Source organism: Sus scrofa, chromosome 14, assembly GCF_000003025.6.
Source record: "Sus scrofa isolate TJ Tabasco breed Duroc chromosome 14, Sscrofa11.1, whole genome shotgun sequence".
NCBI lineage: Eukaryota > Metazoa > Chordata > Mammalia > Artiodactyla > Suidae > Sus > Sus scrofa.
The window spans coordinates 43,552,348-43,570,310 of record NC_010456.5 but is presented as its reverse complement, the minus strand read 5'-3'; the positions used below and the strand labels follow the sequence as shown (position 1 = coordinate 43,570,310).

Genomic DNA, 17,963 nt, shown 5'->3' with positions numbered 1-17,963 from the left:
GGCCATTAAAAAAAAGTCATTCTTTGGAGAAGAGACTTGTGGCTGCCTGATGGGAGGGGGAGGGGGAGGGAGTGGGAGGGATCAGGAGCTTGGGCTTATCAGACACAACTTAGAATAGATTTACCAGGAGATCCTGCTGAATAGCATTGAGAACTTTGTCTCGATACTCATGTTGCAACAGAAGAGAGGGTGGGGGAAAAATGTAATTGTAATGTATACATGTGAGGATAACCTGACCCCCTTGCTGTACAGTGGGAAAATTTTAAAAAATTATTAAAAAAAAAGTAATTCTTTGTATTATTAATGAATAGTCCCTGTCACGATGATACTTTATTACTTACAATACTGTTGGATTACATGTTTAATGCCGCCTCTTCCACAAGATTAAAAGCTCCAAGAAGGAAAGATTGTGTTTTTTCTGCCAATAACTCAGCCCCTAATGCAGTGTCTAGCACATCATAAGCACTCAGAATATGTGAATGAATGAATGAATGAATGATGAGTGAAACGAAAGGACAACTTTCTCTACTAGCTGCTAATCCCATGAGTCCCGGTGGCTCACCTCCTCCTCCTCCAGTGTGATTCCTTTCCAAGTCATTCAACTGAATTTTCTGCTGGGCTTCTTCCAACTGCTTCTCTACTTCTCCCAAACTCTTCTGGACTTGCTCATACTTGCTCTGGAATGGAGGCCTCAAAGTTTCAAACTGGAGCTGGACAGAGGCCTGGGCTGGCCATCTCACCAAGGTGCCTCCACACCAGGACCTTCCCCTGCACGGGCTTCACCCGGGACACCTCCAAAGCCAAAACAGGGGAAAACCCACACATCCTCCAGGACCATGAGCAAGGGAGTCGGTGAGCCTGTGTATCCCAGATGGGAGCAGAGGGGGGGCAGGCCCATCTCCTCCCATCACTCCCACCCCCAGCACTCCCACCCATTCACCTTTAGCTCCTGGACCTCCCTGGAGGCCCGCAGCCGCTCTGCCCGCTCACTCTCCAGCACCTGGCAGGCCATGTCCCCTTTGAAGCGCTCATCAGCCAGCTCTGTGGTCAACGCAGCAATCTGGGATGGGAGGGTTAAGGCAGGGTCACTCAATGGAGTCAACCCTTCTCCCCACGCACTCTATAGGACTATTCTTGGACCAATCACTGGCTCTCATGACAAGGCAACCCTTCAGCATAATGAGGTGGTTAAGAACCTGGAGGTCAGAGTTTTACTGGTCTTGGTGTGTTAGAATTCCTGACCCCATACTCACTGGCTGTGTGACTCTGAACCAAGCAAGATGCCTTTTCCTTCCTTCCTTCCTTCTATTTCTTTCCTTTTCTTTCTTATATCTTGCTTTATTTTTAATTATAATTGATTTACAATGTTGTGCCAATTGCTGCCGTACAGCAAAGTGACACAGTCATACATATACATACATCCCCTTTCTTATATTATCGTCCATCACAGTCTATCCCAAGAGACTGGATATAGTTCCCTGTCTAAACAGTAGGATATTACTGTCTTATCTATTCTAAGTATCATAGTTTGCATCTACTAACCCCAAACTCCCAGTCCATCCCACTCCCTCTCCCCTCCCCCAGCAACCACAAGTCTGTTTTCTATGTCTGTGAGACTGTTCTGTAGGTAGGTTCATTTGTGCCATATTTTAAATTCCACATATGTGACATCATATGGTATTTGTCTTTCTTACTTCACTTAGTATGATAATCTCTAGTTGCATCCATCTTATTGCAAATGGCATTATTTTGTTCTTTTTTATGGTTGAGTAGTACTTCATTATATATACATAGGATGCCTTTCTGATGCCCAGTTTTCTCAACTTTAGAGTGGGATGAGAGATAACTCATAGAAATGTTTTGAGAATTAAGTGAGAGAACCCACATAAAGCTTAGCACATAGTAATAAGCACTCAATTTAAAAATAGTCATTTTAATAGAAACTCTCCTTAGCCATCTTTTCTCACTAGACCAACCAACAGGCTCCCTCAGTGAGATACAGAGACATCCACCACCCGGGATGCTCTCAGCCAGGAAACCTCGCTGTGGTTCCCGATGGTCCCTCTGCCTCTCTATGGTTCCCGACAGCTATGCACACCCGGTATCAAATATGTGTGTTCCCAACACATTTATGCCTGTTACATTTTTACCGTAATTGCTTATTAGCTATTACATAAACCTATAAAATGTGACTGGGCAGGGAGTTTCCATGAAAACTAGGTTAAATGCTTTGGAAGGAATGCAAGTGAGTTGCTTCTTAAAATTCTGTCAAATAGGTCTAAGTGGAAAAATGATAGAGAAAAAATAAGAGGAGTTCCCATCATGGCGCAGCGGAAATGAATCCAACTAGGAACCATGAGGTTGTGGGTTTGATCCCTGGCCTCACTCAGTGGGTTAAGGATCTGACATTGCCGTGAGCTGTGGTGTAGGTCGCAGATGCGGCTCAGATTTGGCATCACTAATGGCTGTGGTGTAGGCCGGTGGCTACAGCTCCAGTTAGACCCCTAGCCTGGGAACTTCCACATGCCTCGGGTAAAAAAAAAAAAAAAAAAGACACACACACACACACACACACACACACACACACACACACAAAAGAAAGATAGAAAGAAAAAAATTAGAAGTAAAAATTCAGGCCTTCTGCATTCAAATTACTTTGCCATTTGCTCTGCTTTAAAAGAATCAAAACTGGAAGTTAGACACTTGTATGTTAGGAGTGTGGTTTAAAAAAAGTAGATCTGGAGGCAGAAGCTCATCCTCAAAAGGCTTTGGTCCACCTCAGTGAGTTAAGTTAGACATGTTTAAAACAAAAACTAAAAATGTTTACTTTTAAATGAATCCTCACTTTCACTGACTTTTTTTTTAATACCTAAGGGTTCAGCGCTTTTGGTCTTGTTGTTCCAAGACATAGCCTTCTGGGTTCAAGGATATGCTGAACAAAGTGAGGAGAGAAATACACAAATGGACAGTTTATGACCAAGAGGCTCAGAAATGACCTCGAATGGAAGAAGAGTTGCTGTGAAACTGAGGCCGCTCCTTATGTGAGGCAGTGATTAGAGTTCCAAGGGGAGGGAAGGAAAAGAGAAAAAAAAGAAAAAAAATAGAGGCAAGGCACAGGGTTTGAGTTCAGACATAGCAACTAACAAACTGTGTGACCTTGGGCGAGTCCCCTTCTCTGGGGCTGTGGCCATCTGAGCTATGAAATGGATTGAATCAGGCCATGTCTACTGTCTTCCTGGCATTCCCATTCTGTGTCATGAAGTCTGCCTATAAAGACATCAAAACACCACCCTCCGAGTGGTACTGAGGGGCTCATGGGGTGTAGTCACACACATGTGAAGTGGCCCTTCTAGCCTGGAATCCAGCTGCCCTTCCAAGCTGGTCTTCACCAATACTGTCAGCTCACAGGCTGTCTCAGAAATCACTCAGCTGCCCCATGAAGAGGAGGATCCGGATCTATACATTCTGACATAAATATATATATATATATATATATATATATATATATATATATATATATATAGCCCCAGGACATATTGCCAAGGGGAGAAAAAGCAAAGTTGCAGAATAGAACGTTTGGCGTGTCCCCATTTTGGTTAGTACTTGCACAGAAAAAGGCGCTCGCAAACTGTTAACAGAGATTTTTTTTTTACCCTGCAAGGGTGGATTCAGAGGACTCCAATCTCCTTGTGATGCATTTGGGTACTGGTGACTTTTTAAACCACCATCATCAGAAAAACACGGAACAAAGTATCTTTTAAAAATAGCCTAAAAAAACAAATGGAGCTGCGGCTGCTCGTCCCCTCCCCTCCTGCAGGCCATCGGCTCCCCTCCCACCTTGAGGGCCACTCCAGCAGCTGGTGCACCAAAATGCCAATTAATAGAAACAGAGAAAACACGGAGGCTTAAGGGCATGTTCTGAAGTCATGCAACAAGTAAGTGGGAGAGCACAGACGAGGATCCAGGTCCTCAGATCCAAGTAATAACCACCAGGTGAAAGGGGGTGGGGGGCTCTCTCCCAGGTGCTCCTGGCTGCCTTTGCCTCGGGGCTTCCTTTGCTATTCCTCTGCAGCTTAGTCTTTAAAGTATCCAATGCCAGCACCTTGGACGGTGGTTTAAATGCAAATTCCAGGACCCTCACATCCCCCAAACCAAAATCTGAGGTGGGACCCAGGAATATGAATTTCAACAAACTCCAAGGTGATTCTTCAGCATGACAAAGTTTAAGAATTCCAGCCACTGAAACAGCTAGAACTGCCTCCTAACTTTGGTCTCACTGGGCTTTAGATGGGTTAGCTTTGCCTATGGGCTGGAAAAACATTCAAGCTGGAAAAGTGATCACTTGCATGGGGCTGTGAATGCAGGAACACCCCTCACCCCACTCCCACCCTGCCATCAGCATTGATCCCAGACACCAGGTTTGTGTTCTCTCCGCCTTAGCCAATTAGTGTGAAATTTAATTGTGCTAATCGGCCTGAGCAAAGGGAGCACAAAATTAATTTAATGCATTAATTTTGAGTTCCACAGAACCCAAGCCTGGAGCCCAAAGGACAATTAGTCCTTTCAAACTGGGAAAATGACAAATCCTTTTCTCAGAGACAGTAGCCCCCACCTTTCTCTGTCCCCACAAAGCTCTCTCCCTTTGCATATTTTGAGGTTCAATGGCTTCATCCTTAAGGTGAGGGGTGGGCACTACACCCAGAGCTATTAGGTAAGTGCAAAATGAAAGCCAGTTTAATGATGGGGACAGCCTGGTTTGCAAACCTAGAAGGTTCTTGGCAGATTACTCAAGGACCAATTAACCAGAAATTATTCTGCAAACCTCCCTGGATCCACCACTTGACCAAATGGTGGATCAGAAACCCTCTTTCAACTTAGAGTCAATATCCCCAAATGTCTGCCAGAAAGAGGGGGGCAGAAATGAATGAATTTGTACATTTGCATAGAGTCAAAAGAAATTATATATCCTGCACATGGGCACCATGCACAATTTGGGGGAATAGTGGGTAAAGGGGAATTTTTTCTTTCTGTCTTTTTAGGGCCACACCCATGGCATATGGAGGTTCCCAGGCTAAGGGTCCAATCAGAGCTGTAGCCGCTGGCCTATGCCACAGCCACAGCAATGATGGATCCTTAACCCATTGAGCAGAGCCAGGAATCGAACCTGCATCCTCATGGATACCAATCAGATTCATTTCCGCTGAGCCACGATGGGAACTCCAGTAAAGGGAATTTGATGAACATTAAATGCCAAGCACATGTGGGGTCCTTGGCACAGCTGCCACTCATGATGTGAGCACCTACTGCTTGCCCTGCCCCATTCATTAAAGACCTCACCATCAAGTTGGGGAAATGAAAAAACCACATGTGGGGCACCCCTAGGTCTTGGCCCAATGCTGCCCTTGGTTCTTCTGTTCAAGGACTTTTGAACCCCAAATCACCTTTCCTATAGAGAGCAAGTGGCGCCCTTTCACTCTCCACCAGTACTTTCCAACTTAACCAAAACGATCTGTGCATTATAAGCCCTTGTATGAGAAACAGCTCACACTCATCCAACCCTGAGAACAGATCCATGCTTAGCACTGGGCACAAACACCTGATAAAGAGGGCATTTCTGTTATTCCCTTTCCACAGAACAAGAAGTAGTGAGAGGCAAAATGATTTGCTCAAATCATAGCTGATGGGTCTCAGAGGGAGTCCAGCCCAGGCAACCTGACTCCCAGGTCCCAGCTGGACTTCTGCCCAAATGCTGTCCTCTGTCCCACATCCACCATCGAACTCAATCCCCTGCCCCCAGGCCCCTGGGGGTCAGCAGTGTGGGAAGCATGACTCAGGGAGGTGACGTGAAACGGCCTGCAGGGTGCAGATCAATGGCCAGATGAGACCTGGACAACAACCACCTCGCAGGGCCATGGCTAAAGGGAGCCTGTGGACCCCCATTGGAAGGGAAGCCCCATCCCCATCAACCTGAGTGACTATAAGAGAAAATGGGAAAAAAAGGGGGGGAGAGGGGGCAGGAGAGAAAATGGATCAATAGGTGAAGGGCAGCCTAACTGCAGGGCCAGCTGGGACTGGGGGTGCCACTGGTCCAGGAGATCAAACCAAGGTTCAGTCTCTTGGTACCTGCCCTAAGGCTGCCCCAGCTACTAGGGAAGATTCAGAATCAATCTCTGGCTTAGTGGCAGGCTCCAGGGTTCCCCAGAGATGCACATGGGACACCAGTTCAGGCATCATTCTGTGTATTTCTCTGCCAACTGGGGACACCCCTGGCTCCTAAGTCACAGTACCAGTCACCTTAGTCATAATCAGGACCACCAACAGAGCTTACAGAGGCCTCAGCAGCAGGAGAGGGAGCACTGGCAGCTCCAGATAGGTGAGGAAACTGAGGTGTCCGGACGCAGCTGGCCAGTGGCAGGGCTGGGCCATGAATCAAGGCAGCCCAGCCCCAGAGCCTTCACTCCTGACCACGCTGAGAGACTGCCTCTTGGGGGCTCAGAAAAAAATGCTGAGTGAACTCAGTGTCTGTGAACCGGGTATAGAGGCCGATGGAAATAAATGGGGCTCATTCTGTAAGAACACTGAGAAGAAGGGCCTTCTGCTGAGCGGGACACGAGGGATGACACATTGCCCACTGGCCTTGGGAGGAGAAGTGACAGTTACAGGTTTTCATAAGCTTTAGAGGGCAGTCTTCATGGGACTCCAGTGCCCCTCGAAGAGAATACAACCCCTCGGATTTTGTCACCAACACATCCCTTCTTGAGAATGTTCTTTGATGCCATCCACCTTCAGGATGGCATTCAATCCTCTAACCCTGTGATCTGGCCCAGCTTCATGGCCTGACTCCCACCCTATAATCTGCCCCCTACACACACACATGCACGTGGCTACAGGGGCCAGATCAGGTCCCACCTCGGTCTGGGCCCCTGCTCCGCCCTCCCCTGGCAATGTCTCCCCACCTCCTCCCCAGGTGGCTCCTGCTCACCCTTCAAGATCCCTCCTCCAAGAAGCCCCCCTGAGCCCGTGCCCCCTCTGTGTCTATGTCCCTCCTCTATCCCAGCCAGTCTGGAGGGAGCCAGCCAGACCCGCGTTCAGATCTGTGACTCATGGGCTGTGCGATGGACAAATCACTTCCCCTCTTTGACCTTCACTTTTGTCACTAGGGCACACAGGTACCTCCCTCACAGTTTGACTGGAAGGTAAAATCAGATAATGCACGTGAAGAATTTGTCACAGCACTTGGCACAGCCTCATTAAATGTTCAGCATTATTCCACACATTCATTCAATTTGCACTGAGCTTGGAGGGGTGCAGAGATGGCTAAAATGTATCATTATCTTGGAGAAACTCAGTCTGCTGGGGGGAAGGTGAAAAAACATCAAATGAGCATCAGTCACAGTGGTGACATGTGGAGGCGATTGATCAGAGGCGGTGTGACGTTCGTTTATACGCACCTCTTCACAACTGCGCAGGGGAATGCCTAACTTTACTGTCACCACTCACTGACGGTGATGTAAAGGTTCAGAGACTTGAAGAAATCTGCCTACAGTCCCACAGCAAGAAAGGCCCAGGATGGGCCATCCAAGGTGCCTGCCCTGCCACCCCGCAACCCCATCCCCACCACCGCAGCAGAGCAGCAGGCAGGACATGCCCTCACCCTACTACCACAGCCACAACCCCACATCTGTGTCACAAGGTAGGCAGAAAAGAGATGAAGGTGCTAATTTTTTTCATCTACATCCTGTCCCCCAAGGAGGGAGGCATAGTGTTGTGGCAGAGCCAGTGTCAGGAGAATGGGATGAGGTCGAGGCTCAGTGACAATTTGACCCCCTGACCCTCTGCAAGCCCCTCATGGCCACTGGGCCCCCACTCCCCCAGGGCTCTGCACATGCACATTCTGCTCCAAAACTCCAGTCCCTGCTGCTTCCCAGTGACTCTCGCAACTCCTCACCCCAAAGTGAAACTTCTTGTGCTAATGAGGCAAGACAGGGACATGGGAGTGCACAGGCCTCAATCTTTTGCCATAAATGGGGTCCTGGCTACATTCCAGGGGGAAGAGAGCACCCCATGTACTCCCGCAGCCTCGCAGAAGACCAGCCTGCTTCCTCCTGAAAATGAAAAACCCCACTTCGTGTCAGGGCCAATTTTGCACGCCTGAAGAGTATTTATAGCCAGCTTCTCGGAGGTTCCCTATCTCTTCTGCTTCTTGGCAAATGAAGCACTTAAATCATTTTGCAATAATGTTGTCTTTTTAATAAGCCTCGTCAAATGGAGTTTCCACTGATGAGGCCCATGTTTCAGTGACATTTTTGCGGTTTCTTCTCTCTTGCTGAGACAACGGGGGGTGGGGTGGGGGGGGAGGAGTAGGGGTGCAGAGGCCGAGAACGGGGCTGGAGGCTGGGATCTTCATGATGTACGAGGCCCTGAAAGAGTGTCTGCTCCCCAACTGCTAAAAGAAACTCACAGGAGGCCCGTTTTCTAATGTTTCTCAAGGTGTGGTTCTCGGACCTGCACATTCAGCATCACCTGAGAATTTATTGGAAATACAGAAGCTCCAGGGCCACCCCAAGCCACTGACTCAAGGCCAGGACCCAGTGATCTACATTCTAACGCATCCTCCCAGGGATTCTGACACTTGCATGGACGAGCAGCACTGCTCTAATGCAGCAGGACCCCTGCATCAGGGTCTCCTCATGCCTTGTTGAAGAAGCACGGAAGGAGCCCACCTCCAAGATCCCCTCCTGGGTAAAACCCTTGAGAGACAGGACTAAGGAAACTATAGGGGTAACAGCTTCTCTGGGTGATTCTGATACTCTTCAAAGTGCAAAAGCAACCAAGTGAAATCAACAGCAGCTCCGTGGGGTGGAGGGTGGGGAGGGACTTAGAGCCTTCTCTTCACATGGAATCTTCCTTGGGTACCAACATGCTACGTTTCGCTAAGTCTGAGCTGCCAGTGATGGTAAGATGCGCCATTACAGAACCTAAGAAATGCAAGTGCTGCCCTTTTCTAGTGTGAGATGCCATCAATTGTTAAGATGCATCTCAAGTCCAGAGATGTACAAAGGCAGAAAATAATGTGCATCTGAGAATCGATAAACATAGAATGAAACCCAAAAAAGTACATCTACTGTAATTAATGGAGGTTTGGGGGTTCTGGAGCCCTTTGATCTCTTCCTCACCCCTTGGCACGTCTAAAGAGACTTGGGGCTTCAGAAAATACTTCAAATGACTGCATCACAGAAGGCAAGCTGCAGAGTAGAAAATATCCTTACTACTTATATTGAACTACTGACCTTATATCCACATCATATAAAGAATTGCTACGAATCAACAAAAAAAGCAACAGAAAAGACTTGAGGGGTGTTCTCTTACGGCTCAGCAGATTAAGGATCTGCCATTGTCACTGCAGAGGCTGCAGGTTTGACCCTTGGCCCAGGAACTTCCACATGCCACAGGCAGAGCCAAAACAAACAAAAAGAGGTTAACCAAATAGCCAAATATAGGTGAAAAGATGCAAATGATAATCACAATGCGGGACAACTGCACACCCACCAAAATCACTCAACGAAAAGGGCACATGGAGTTCCCATCGTGGCTCAGTGGTAACAAACCCAACTAGTATCCTTGAGGACACGAGTTCGATCCCTGGCCTCCCTCACTGGGTTAAGCATCCCGCATTGCCATGAGCGGTGGCATAGGCTGCAGACGTGGCTCAGATCCCACGTTGCTGTGGCTGTGGTGTAGGTCAGAGGCTACAGCTCCAATTCGACCCCTAGCCTGGGAACCTCCATAAGCCGCAACTGTGACCCTAAAAAGACAAAAGAGGAAAGGAAAGGAAAAGAAAAAGGCAGGCAATACCCAGTGCCAGTAAGGATAAGGAGCAGGCAGAATGCTCACCCGTGGCTGTGGGAGTACAAATTGACACAAACACAACAGCAAACTGTCTGGCAGGATCTATGAAAACTGAACACTGGAACAACTTACAACCCAGTAATTCCATTCCTTGGTGTATTCCTAACAGAAATGAATGATCCGTGCCCCAGGGGACACATGTCAGAATGGTCACAGCAGACTTATTCACAGTGGTTAAAAAACAGCAACAGCTGAACGTTGCTTTAGAGTCAAAGGGGTGCTAGCAGAATACTATACAACGAGGGGAGGGAAGGCCCCCAGTCACCTGCAACTATGGGGATGAAGCTCACCATGGCACCAAAGGAAAAAGAAAGCAGACACAAACGAGTCCACATGTTTGATGAACTTAGACAGACTTCAAAAACTGGGGGAAACTACTCTAGGGTGTTAGAAGTCAGTCTGGTGGTTACTGGTGGAAGGCAGTGGCTGAAAGGGGGCAGAAGCAGGGAAGCCAGGGGGCGATCTGTGTCCAGCTCTGGGTGCTGGTTGTGTCCACTTTGTGAAAACGCATTAAGGTATCCACTTGGGATGTGTGCACTTATGGATGGGCGTGGCTGCGTGCCAGTAAAACTTTATTCATGGAGACCAAATGGTGAAATGGGTTCGTCCCAGGGGCCGTGGTTTGCCTGCCTCTTTATTCATTTTCACTTCGGTAACTGTTTTTAGTATAACAAATATGTTCATCCATTCTATCAACAGACTCCCATTTGGGTGTTTACATGTCTCCGACATGACAAGCGCTGCTGCTGTAAGCTCCGTGCCTCTTCCTTTCTGTGGGAGAGATACTCTGCATGTGACCCACAAGAGGAAGCGCTGGACCACAGGGCACAGGCAGCCTGAAAGATCCTTATCAGAGATGATGCAAGACTGTTCAGGAGCCACAAGATCAATTTACACCCCAACCCCAGCAGTGTGAGTTCCTGTTGCTATACACCCTTGCCAGCACTTGGAGACATCAGACTTTCGGCTTTTGCCCATCTGAAGTGTGAAATGATACCTACTGTGGTGTTAATTTATATTTCCTGATTGCTAGTTCATTGAGCATATTTTCCTGAGTTTACTGGCCATCTGAATTCTGGATCATGTGAACCCTGGGTATTCCCAATTCCTGATTTTTGCCCGGCCTTTTTTTTCTCCTTTATTGGAATGTTTGCCTTTTTCCATTTGATTTGAGAAAGTTCTTCACATATTCGTGGGTACTCTCTGTCAGTTAAATGCACTGCAAATTGTTTGACAATCAAAAGTTGATTACTTTACTGGGGAAGCAGTGATCACTCCCCCCCGCCCCCATGATTTGTGCCTTTGCAACTTATTTAAGACACTCTTCCCTTTGGAGCCAGATGACATGGGTCTGAATCTCAGCTCTATACTTGCTGGTGGTTTGGCCTCGAGAAGGTACTTAATATCCCAGAGCCTCAGTTTGCTCCTCTGTGAAACAGGGACACTAACTGCAGGCACTTCACAGGGTTATTTCGAGAAGGTCTGAAGGCATGTGGCACAACACCAGGCCTATCATCATCACCCCTGTCAAAAGACTCCCCCCCCCAACCCTGGCCGCACAGGGACCCCACACACGAGGGGGTACCTTGCTCTCTAGCAGGTCTGCATTCTGCCGGAGTTCATTTCGGGACTTCTCCGACTTCTCTAGCTTCTGTCTCAGCGTTATAAGCTCCTCCTACAAAAGTAAAAACTTCTCAACAGAAGCCACTCTGGACCAGAGGGAGAAGGTTCCACATATATTAAGAGCAGCCGGGGACCGGAGTGGGTAATTCAGCCAGCTCATCTGTGACGAGGCCCAGATGCTAAGACCCTACAAGGGACTTTTTCTCTGACTGTTTCTCAATGTCAGCATCTCTGCTCGTGCAAGTCTGGTCCACACCAGCCTGGTCTGGGGGCTGAATGCAAATCATTAGAACAGGACCACAGTTTGTCCTGAGCCTGCGGCCACCCAAATGGTAAGGGGTATTCAGCTCTTCATCCTCCCGTTACCACTCTCCTGCCAGTGGGTCAGCACTAGGCGTGCAATACCACCATTAGGAGCAACTTAAGTGCCCAGCCACTGCAGGCTGGTGGAGTGAGCCCTGAAACACATATGTGAAGGAGGGCTACAGGGCCATAAAACGAAAACAAGGAAGATTTCTATAAAAACAGCAGTCGTGGAGTTCCTGCTGTGGCGCAGTGGGTGAATAATATGACTGCAGCGGCTCTAGTCACTGCAGAGGCATGGGTTTGATCCCCAGCCCAGCACAGTGGGTTAAAGGATCGGCATTGTAGCAGTTGCAGTGTAGGTCACAGCTGTGGCTCAGACTCAATCCCTGGCCATATGCCATGTGTGTGGCTATTAAAAAAACAATAAAGGCAATCATGTGACTGTGTATAAATGTATCATGTATAACATGCCATACACCTTAAGTTCATACAATGTTATAGGTCAAATGTATTTGAAATAAACTCTTTTTAAAAAAGAAAATCCCTAAAAATGGCATGATTCTCAAAATATATTTTGAAGTGAAAAATGCCTACTGCAAAAGAATACATAGAATGCTACCTTTTGTGAGGAAAGAAAGGAACCATTAGTTGAGTGTGCATGTGTGTGTGTGCACGTGTGTGTGTGTGTGTAGAGGCATACATAACTTGCTTCACTGTGCTTGGCTTTACTGCACTTTGCAGATACTGTGTTTTTTACAAAGTGAAGGTTGAGCAAGTCTAATGGTGCGTTTTTCAAGCAGCATAATTTTTTAATTAAGGCATGTACATTGTTTTTTAGACATGATGTAATTGTACACTTAATAGTCTACAGTGTAATGTCAACCCTACTTTTACAGGCAGCAGGAAGCCAACAAATTTGTGTGACTCACTTTATCATGATAACCTGCTTTATTCTGGTGCTCTGGAATTGAACCTGCATTATCTCCCAGATAGGCCTGTATTTGATAATTTTTGCAAAAAGATAGAACAGGCAAGATAAACCAAACCAATCAAAACAGTTACCTACATCAGGGGGCGCTAACAGAGTTGAAGGGAGACTACGGGGAAGAAGCTGAAGGACTCAGGACTCTGGCACCGAGTCTCTCCGGGATAAGCAGCAATCATACGCTCAGGGTAGTGACGCTGCGTCTGAGCAGCACCCACCAGCCTACTGAGGAGTTGGGTGTGGGATGGAGGAAGGGTTGTGGTTATAGCACAGAGGGACAGCTGGAGGCAGGCAGTGAAGGCCGTTGGGCAAAGCACTCCTAGAAGAACGTGCAGGGGTGGGGGCACCGAGTCTGTGTGCAAACACTGGGGAAGGACGGGGTGCGATGTCCACCACAAGGACCCACCTCCTTGGCATGGAGCTGCTCCTCCCCGATGGTGGCACTCAGCAGGGGCCGAAGGGAACCAAAGAGCTGCCACCACGGCCAGTCCTTGACTGCCAGGAACACAGCCATGTTCCTCTGGATGCAGCACGCAGCCAGGCGGTGAATCTGCAGGGGAGGGACAGTGGAGACTTGAGGGGCCCTTCCCGCCCAGCTAAAGGAAGCAAAGCGGGTGGAGGAAATGGGTTTATGGAGTTGGGCTATCAGCATTAGGCTTTGGGTCATAATCTAATCTTGCACAGCTTAATAGCAGGACCAAGAGTAGAGAATATTTTACAACAGGGTCACATCTCATATAAGGCTTAGGTTCAAAAGTCACCATGCGAGGGAAAATCTATCCTCGAAAATCCCTAAAGCTGCCTAAAAGAAACAGTGGCCACAATTCCATCATCAGTTGCTATTTAAGGGAAGAGATATTACTTTTAAATGTATTTAAACACTAATTCCATCCTCACTCTTAAGTACGCATCAGAATCTCCTGGGGGGCTTGTTAAAACATAGATGGCTGGGCCCCCAATGCAGTGGGTGGGATTCAGTGAGTCTGGGGCAGGGCAGAGAATCTGTATTGCTCACAACCCCCAGCTGATGCAGATGCTGGTGGCTGGGGACCACATCGCGAGAACCACTGACCTAGTTCACTCCTGTCACAGGCAGGAGTCATGCTGACACTGCCCTAAGCATCTTACATGTTCCAACTCAGTCTTCAGGGCAGCCCTATGAAGGCAGATGTTATTACTCTCTCCACTTTACAGATGGGGAAACTGAGGCACAGAGAGGTACAGTCATGTGCCCAGTGTCACACAGCTTCTCAGTGGCAGAGTCAGAATTTGAACCCCTGAAGTCTGGCCCCACACGGAATCCAGGCCCTTAACTAGCCTCTATTTCAAATCATCCCAAGGCATAGGCCTGAGTACACTGCCCACAATGTTTTAATCACTAATGTTCTTGCCCTTTTCTATTCTTACCAAGGACATATACTTGAGTTTGTAAGTTCACATATGCTGGAGGCATGTGCAGTGAGACTCCGTGGCAGTGGCAGTAACAGCAATGAAGACACTATAAGCCACGACGGCTGGCATTTACTGAGCAGTTATGATGTGACACTGCACTTCACCTTCACTCAGCTACTACATGGTGGCAGTGGGATTCGAACACGGTCCTTATTTGTCTCCAGGGCCATGCTGCCTTTCTCCACTGTGCAAGCTACAGAGAGGAAATTCAGTCTCTGGAGATGTCAAGGATGGTGGCCCAGGGTGGTTCAGGACTGTGGACTCTGAACTTGCCCTTTGGTCCCAAAAGCCTCTGTGGTCAGGTCCTACCCATAACTTGCCTGCTGACCCATGAAAGCCAAGTTCTCCAGAGATGGGACAGGTTGTAAGCATTTCCAACCCAGGAGGGCTTGGACAACCTCATGGATACCCTGACCAGAGTTGACAGCAGTGGCAATCTGATGCCGACATGTGGAAGCAATCATGTCATCTTCCAAAGTGTCTAGTAAAGCCTCAGCACTCAGGCAGGTCTGTGGGCCAACAGCCCTGGCACCATCACAGGGACACGCAGACCCCATGCTCACCCCAGACCCACTGGATCAGAATCCACATGATAACACTATCCCACTGGAGATTCGGGCGCAAGAGCAAGTGTGAGAAGCAGGGATTACAGCCCCTGGACCAGCATGGATGGTGCTTTTCCAGCACCTTGCACCCCTGCCACATTCACGAGCCACGCAGGTCCCCGCACCTTCAGCTTCTTGAATTCCTGGCGAGACAGAAAGCCCTTGCAGGCTGCCTGGAACAAGATCATGCTGTGAGACACCAGCTTCTCCCGCTGCTTCTCCAGCCTGGAGATCACACCCGCTTTGAGGAAAACCTGGAAGGAGAGAAGCTGCAGGTAACTTCGCTGTCACCAAAATAGGCTGAAGTGGGAGGGGGCTGCCACTCAGATCCCTGTTCTCCTGCCTCCACCCCAAATATCTCCCAGTGCCTCCTGTTTCCCTTCCTCTAGCCCCTGGATACTCTGAGTGTGGTCAGCACACACCCACTGCATTGTCACTGCCCTGGAGTTGGTGAGAAACGCAGCATCTTGGTGCTGATTAAAAACTGGCATTTTAACAGCGTCCCCAGGGGATTCATGTACACATTCTTTTGAGGACCACTGGTAGGAGAGACCTGCCTAAGCATCTCTGCCCACCCGAGTCACCCAGTGACTTCGGTCAATGCAGATTCCCAGGCCTTGCCCCAGGAAATGTAGAGTCCATGAGCTTCGTGTCAGTTCTGGGTGCTCATTCTCTTTTCATCACTGCAGCTGGCCACCTGGGAGAAATGGTGCCCTGGAAATACTCAGTCCTGCCTTACAAGGAGGGGCAGAGAAATGCAGAAGGTTAAGGGCTGCCCTCGTGGGTGAGGAGGGATTGGGGCCAGGCTGGTGCCCCCACGGATGGTGCTCAGGCCTCTAGTGGAAACAGCTCAAGGTCTGCAGGTGCCAGGCTCCGGCTCATCAATGATGGATGAAGGCCTCTGCAGCAAAGCCATCGATGCCTCCTCGGCACCCCGAGGGGCTGCCCTGAAAGAGGCTGCAGGGGGAGTTTCAGAGAGAATCTGGAACTCTGGGGCAAGGCCTGCTCCAGCCAACGGGCAGTGGTCCCCACAGCTGGTGTCACCTTCCCAGAGGTAAAGGAAAACAGCTCTACTGACGGGAGAGGGTTACATTTCAGGTGCTCTGGTGTCACTGATTCTAAGCACAGCCCCGTGTTTTGCTTTGCTGATGCAGCTTCTAGCCCCAAAGGTGTTGGGTTTCTCTGCGGGCACTGGAGAGCTCCACCTTAATCAGTGATAGTGTCCAATTATCCGGGACATTATCAATCAACGGTCAACACTTACGGAGCCCTTGCTGTGTTCCGGACCTGAACTATCTGACATGCAGGTGAAGCACTTTGCAGGCAGAACTGTATGTGGCAGTCATGACCATCCCCCCATTTTATGGAGGGAGAAACTAAGGCTAAAAAGGAATTTCCCCACAATCCTCCATTAGCAAGTGCTAACACCAAGATTTACTTCCCTCTGTCTGACTCCAAGGAGACTACAATTATCCCTGAATGTAATTAACATTTGCATGGCATCTACATCTTTCTCTTGTGTCCCACCTTAATATTCAAAACAGCCCAAAGAGGGATCCATTAGCTCAGGGAGGCTAAGTCACTGGCTCAAGTTCATATAGCTGGGGATCAGTAAGGCTGAGACCTGAACTCAGACCCTTGAGTTCATCCCCTGCACCCATGCTCCACGTCAGCATGAGGCTTTACTTCCTCATGCACGTGATACAGACCCGAGGAGTTTGAGGCTGAGTTGCAATTTGATTCCAGGTGGAACAAAGGGTCTCCATCGATTCTCCCTCCTCTTAAACCCATTTTCTGTAATGAAGACCACGCTGCCAACCCCAGTGGGAAAATGGAAATGAGCACACCCAATCGGTGCTAACTCGGTTTTGCAACCCTCCATCGATTCCTGAACACTTCCCATCAGCCAGGGCCACCAAGACAATTAGCCTCATTGAAATAAAGACACGATTGACTCATTACCTATCAGATTGCCTCAATAATGGCTGTATTAATTTCACAAGCTAGTGAGTCCCAAAAGCTGCTATTAAAAAAAAAATCAATGATCAAAGAGATGGCAGCACTAGTCTGTATATTACAAAAGGCAGCGGGTGCTGCCAAAACTGTTATTGATTAAGTATGAAGCTTTCATTAAAAAGATAATTGGAAACGACCATACACAGAATGGGAATAAGTCATCTCCTCTGCAGAATCTTATCTTGATTTTTTTCTTTTCCTTTTGAGAGCATACTGCCGACTACAGGGCCAACTGCATGTGGAATCCCACCTTTTTCATAAATGTCATGGCCCTCAGCACAGGCCTCGATAAGACACACGGGTTGAGAATCACAAAGAAAAATCTAAATTATTCACTTTTCATGGGTCCGGCTGCTTATCAGACCCAAGCAGAGTGTAACAGCCTAATGCCCCCATCTTTAAGGGATCTCTGGGAGCCACTGTTATGCAAGCTGTTTTTGCACTAAAAATGCTGAAGGTCAAGGTTTAAAAATCTAATACGGCAATAGCTCTCCTTTCTGGTACTGCTGAGGAATTAGTTATTCTCCTTTTAGTAATTTTCCAGATTAGAGGAGTTTAATTTTTTAAATATTAAAATGTTATCCTGTTTGACAACACTGGCAAATGCACGCCACAAGGAATGACAATTTGCTGATTCCCACGGCAAACCTGGAAGGTAGAAAACTGTGGGTCCGCTTTACAGATGGGGTAACTGAGGCTCGGAGAGGCTAAATCTCTTAATAAGACTCACAGAGTTAGAAGTGGTGGGGCCATTGTGGAGTTCTTACTGCAGCTCAGTGGTTATGATCCTGACTAGTATCCATGAGGATGCAGGCTTGATCCTTGGCCTTGCCCAGTGGGTTAAGGATCTGGTGTTGCTGTGAGCTATGGTGCAGGCCAGCAGCTGCAGCTCAAATTCGACCCCTCGCCTGGGAATTAACATATGCCACAGGTGTGGTCCTAAGAAGCAAAAATAAATAAATAAACAAAATAAAGGTGGTGGGGCCTGGGTGAGACCGGCTTGTTCTCTTCTCGTGTTCATAGCACCCCCCCCCACCTGCCTCCCAAGTAAGCGCCAAATCCTGCTG

General features: G+C 48.2%; 1 protein-coding gene across 1 annotated transcript in view; it reads right to left on the bottom strand.

Annotated features, from left to right (window-relative positions):
* Window positions 1-17,963, bottom strand: part of MYO18B (myosin XVIIIB) — a 219,907-nt gene that overhangs the window by 117,419 nt on the left and 84,525 nt on the right. Inside the window, 5 exon segments of the mRNA XM_021073682.1 lie at window positions 563-677; window positions 941-1,060; window positions 11,495-11,584; window positions 13,230-13,373; window positions 15,006-15,134. Coding sequence (XP_020929341.1) covers window positions 563-677; window positions 941-1,060; window positions 11,495-11,584; window positions 13,230-13,373; window positions 15,006-15,134 — 598 coding nt within the window.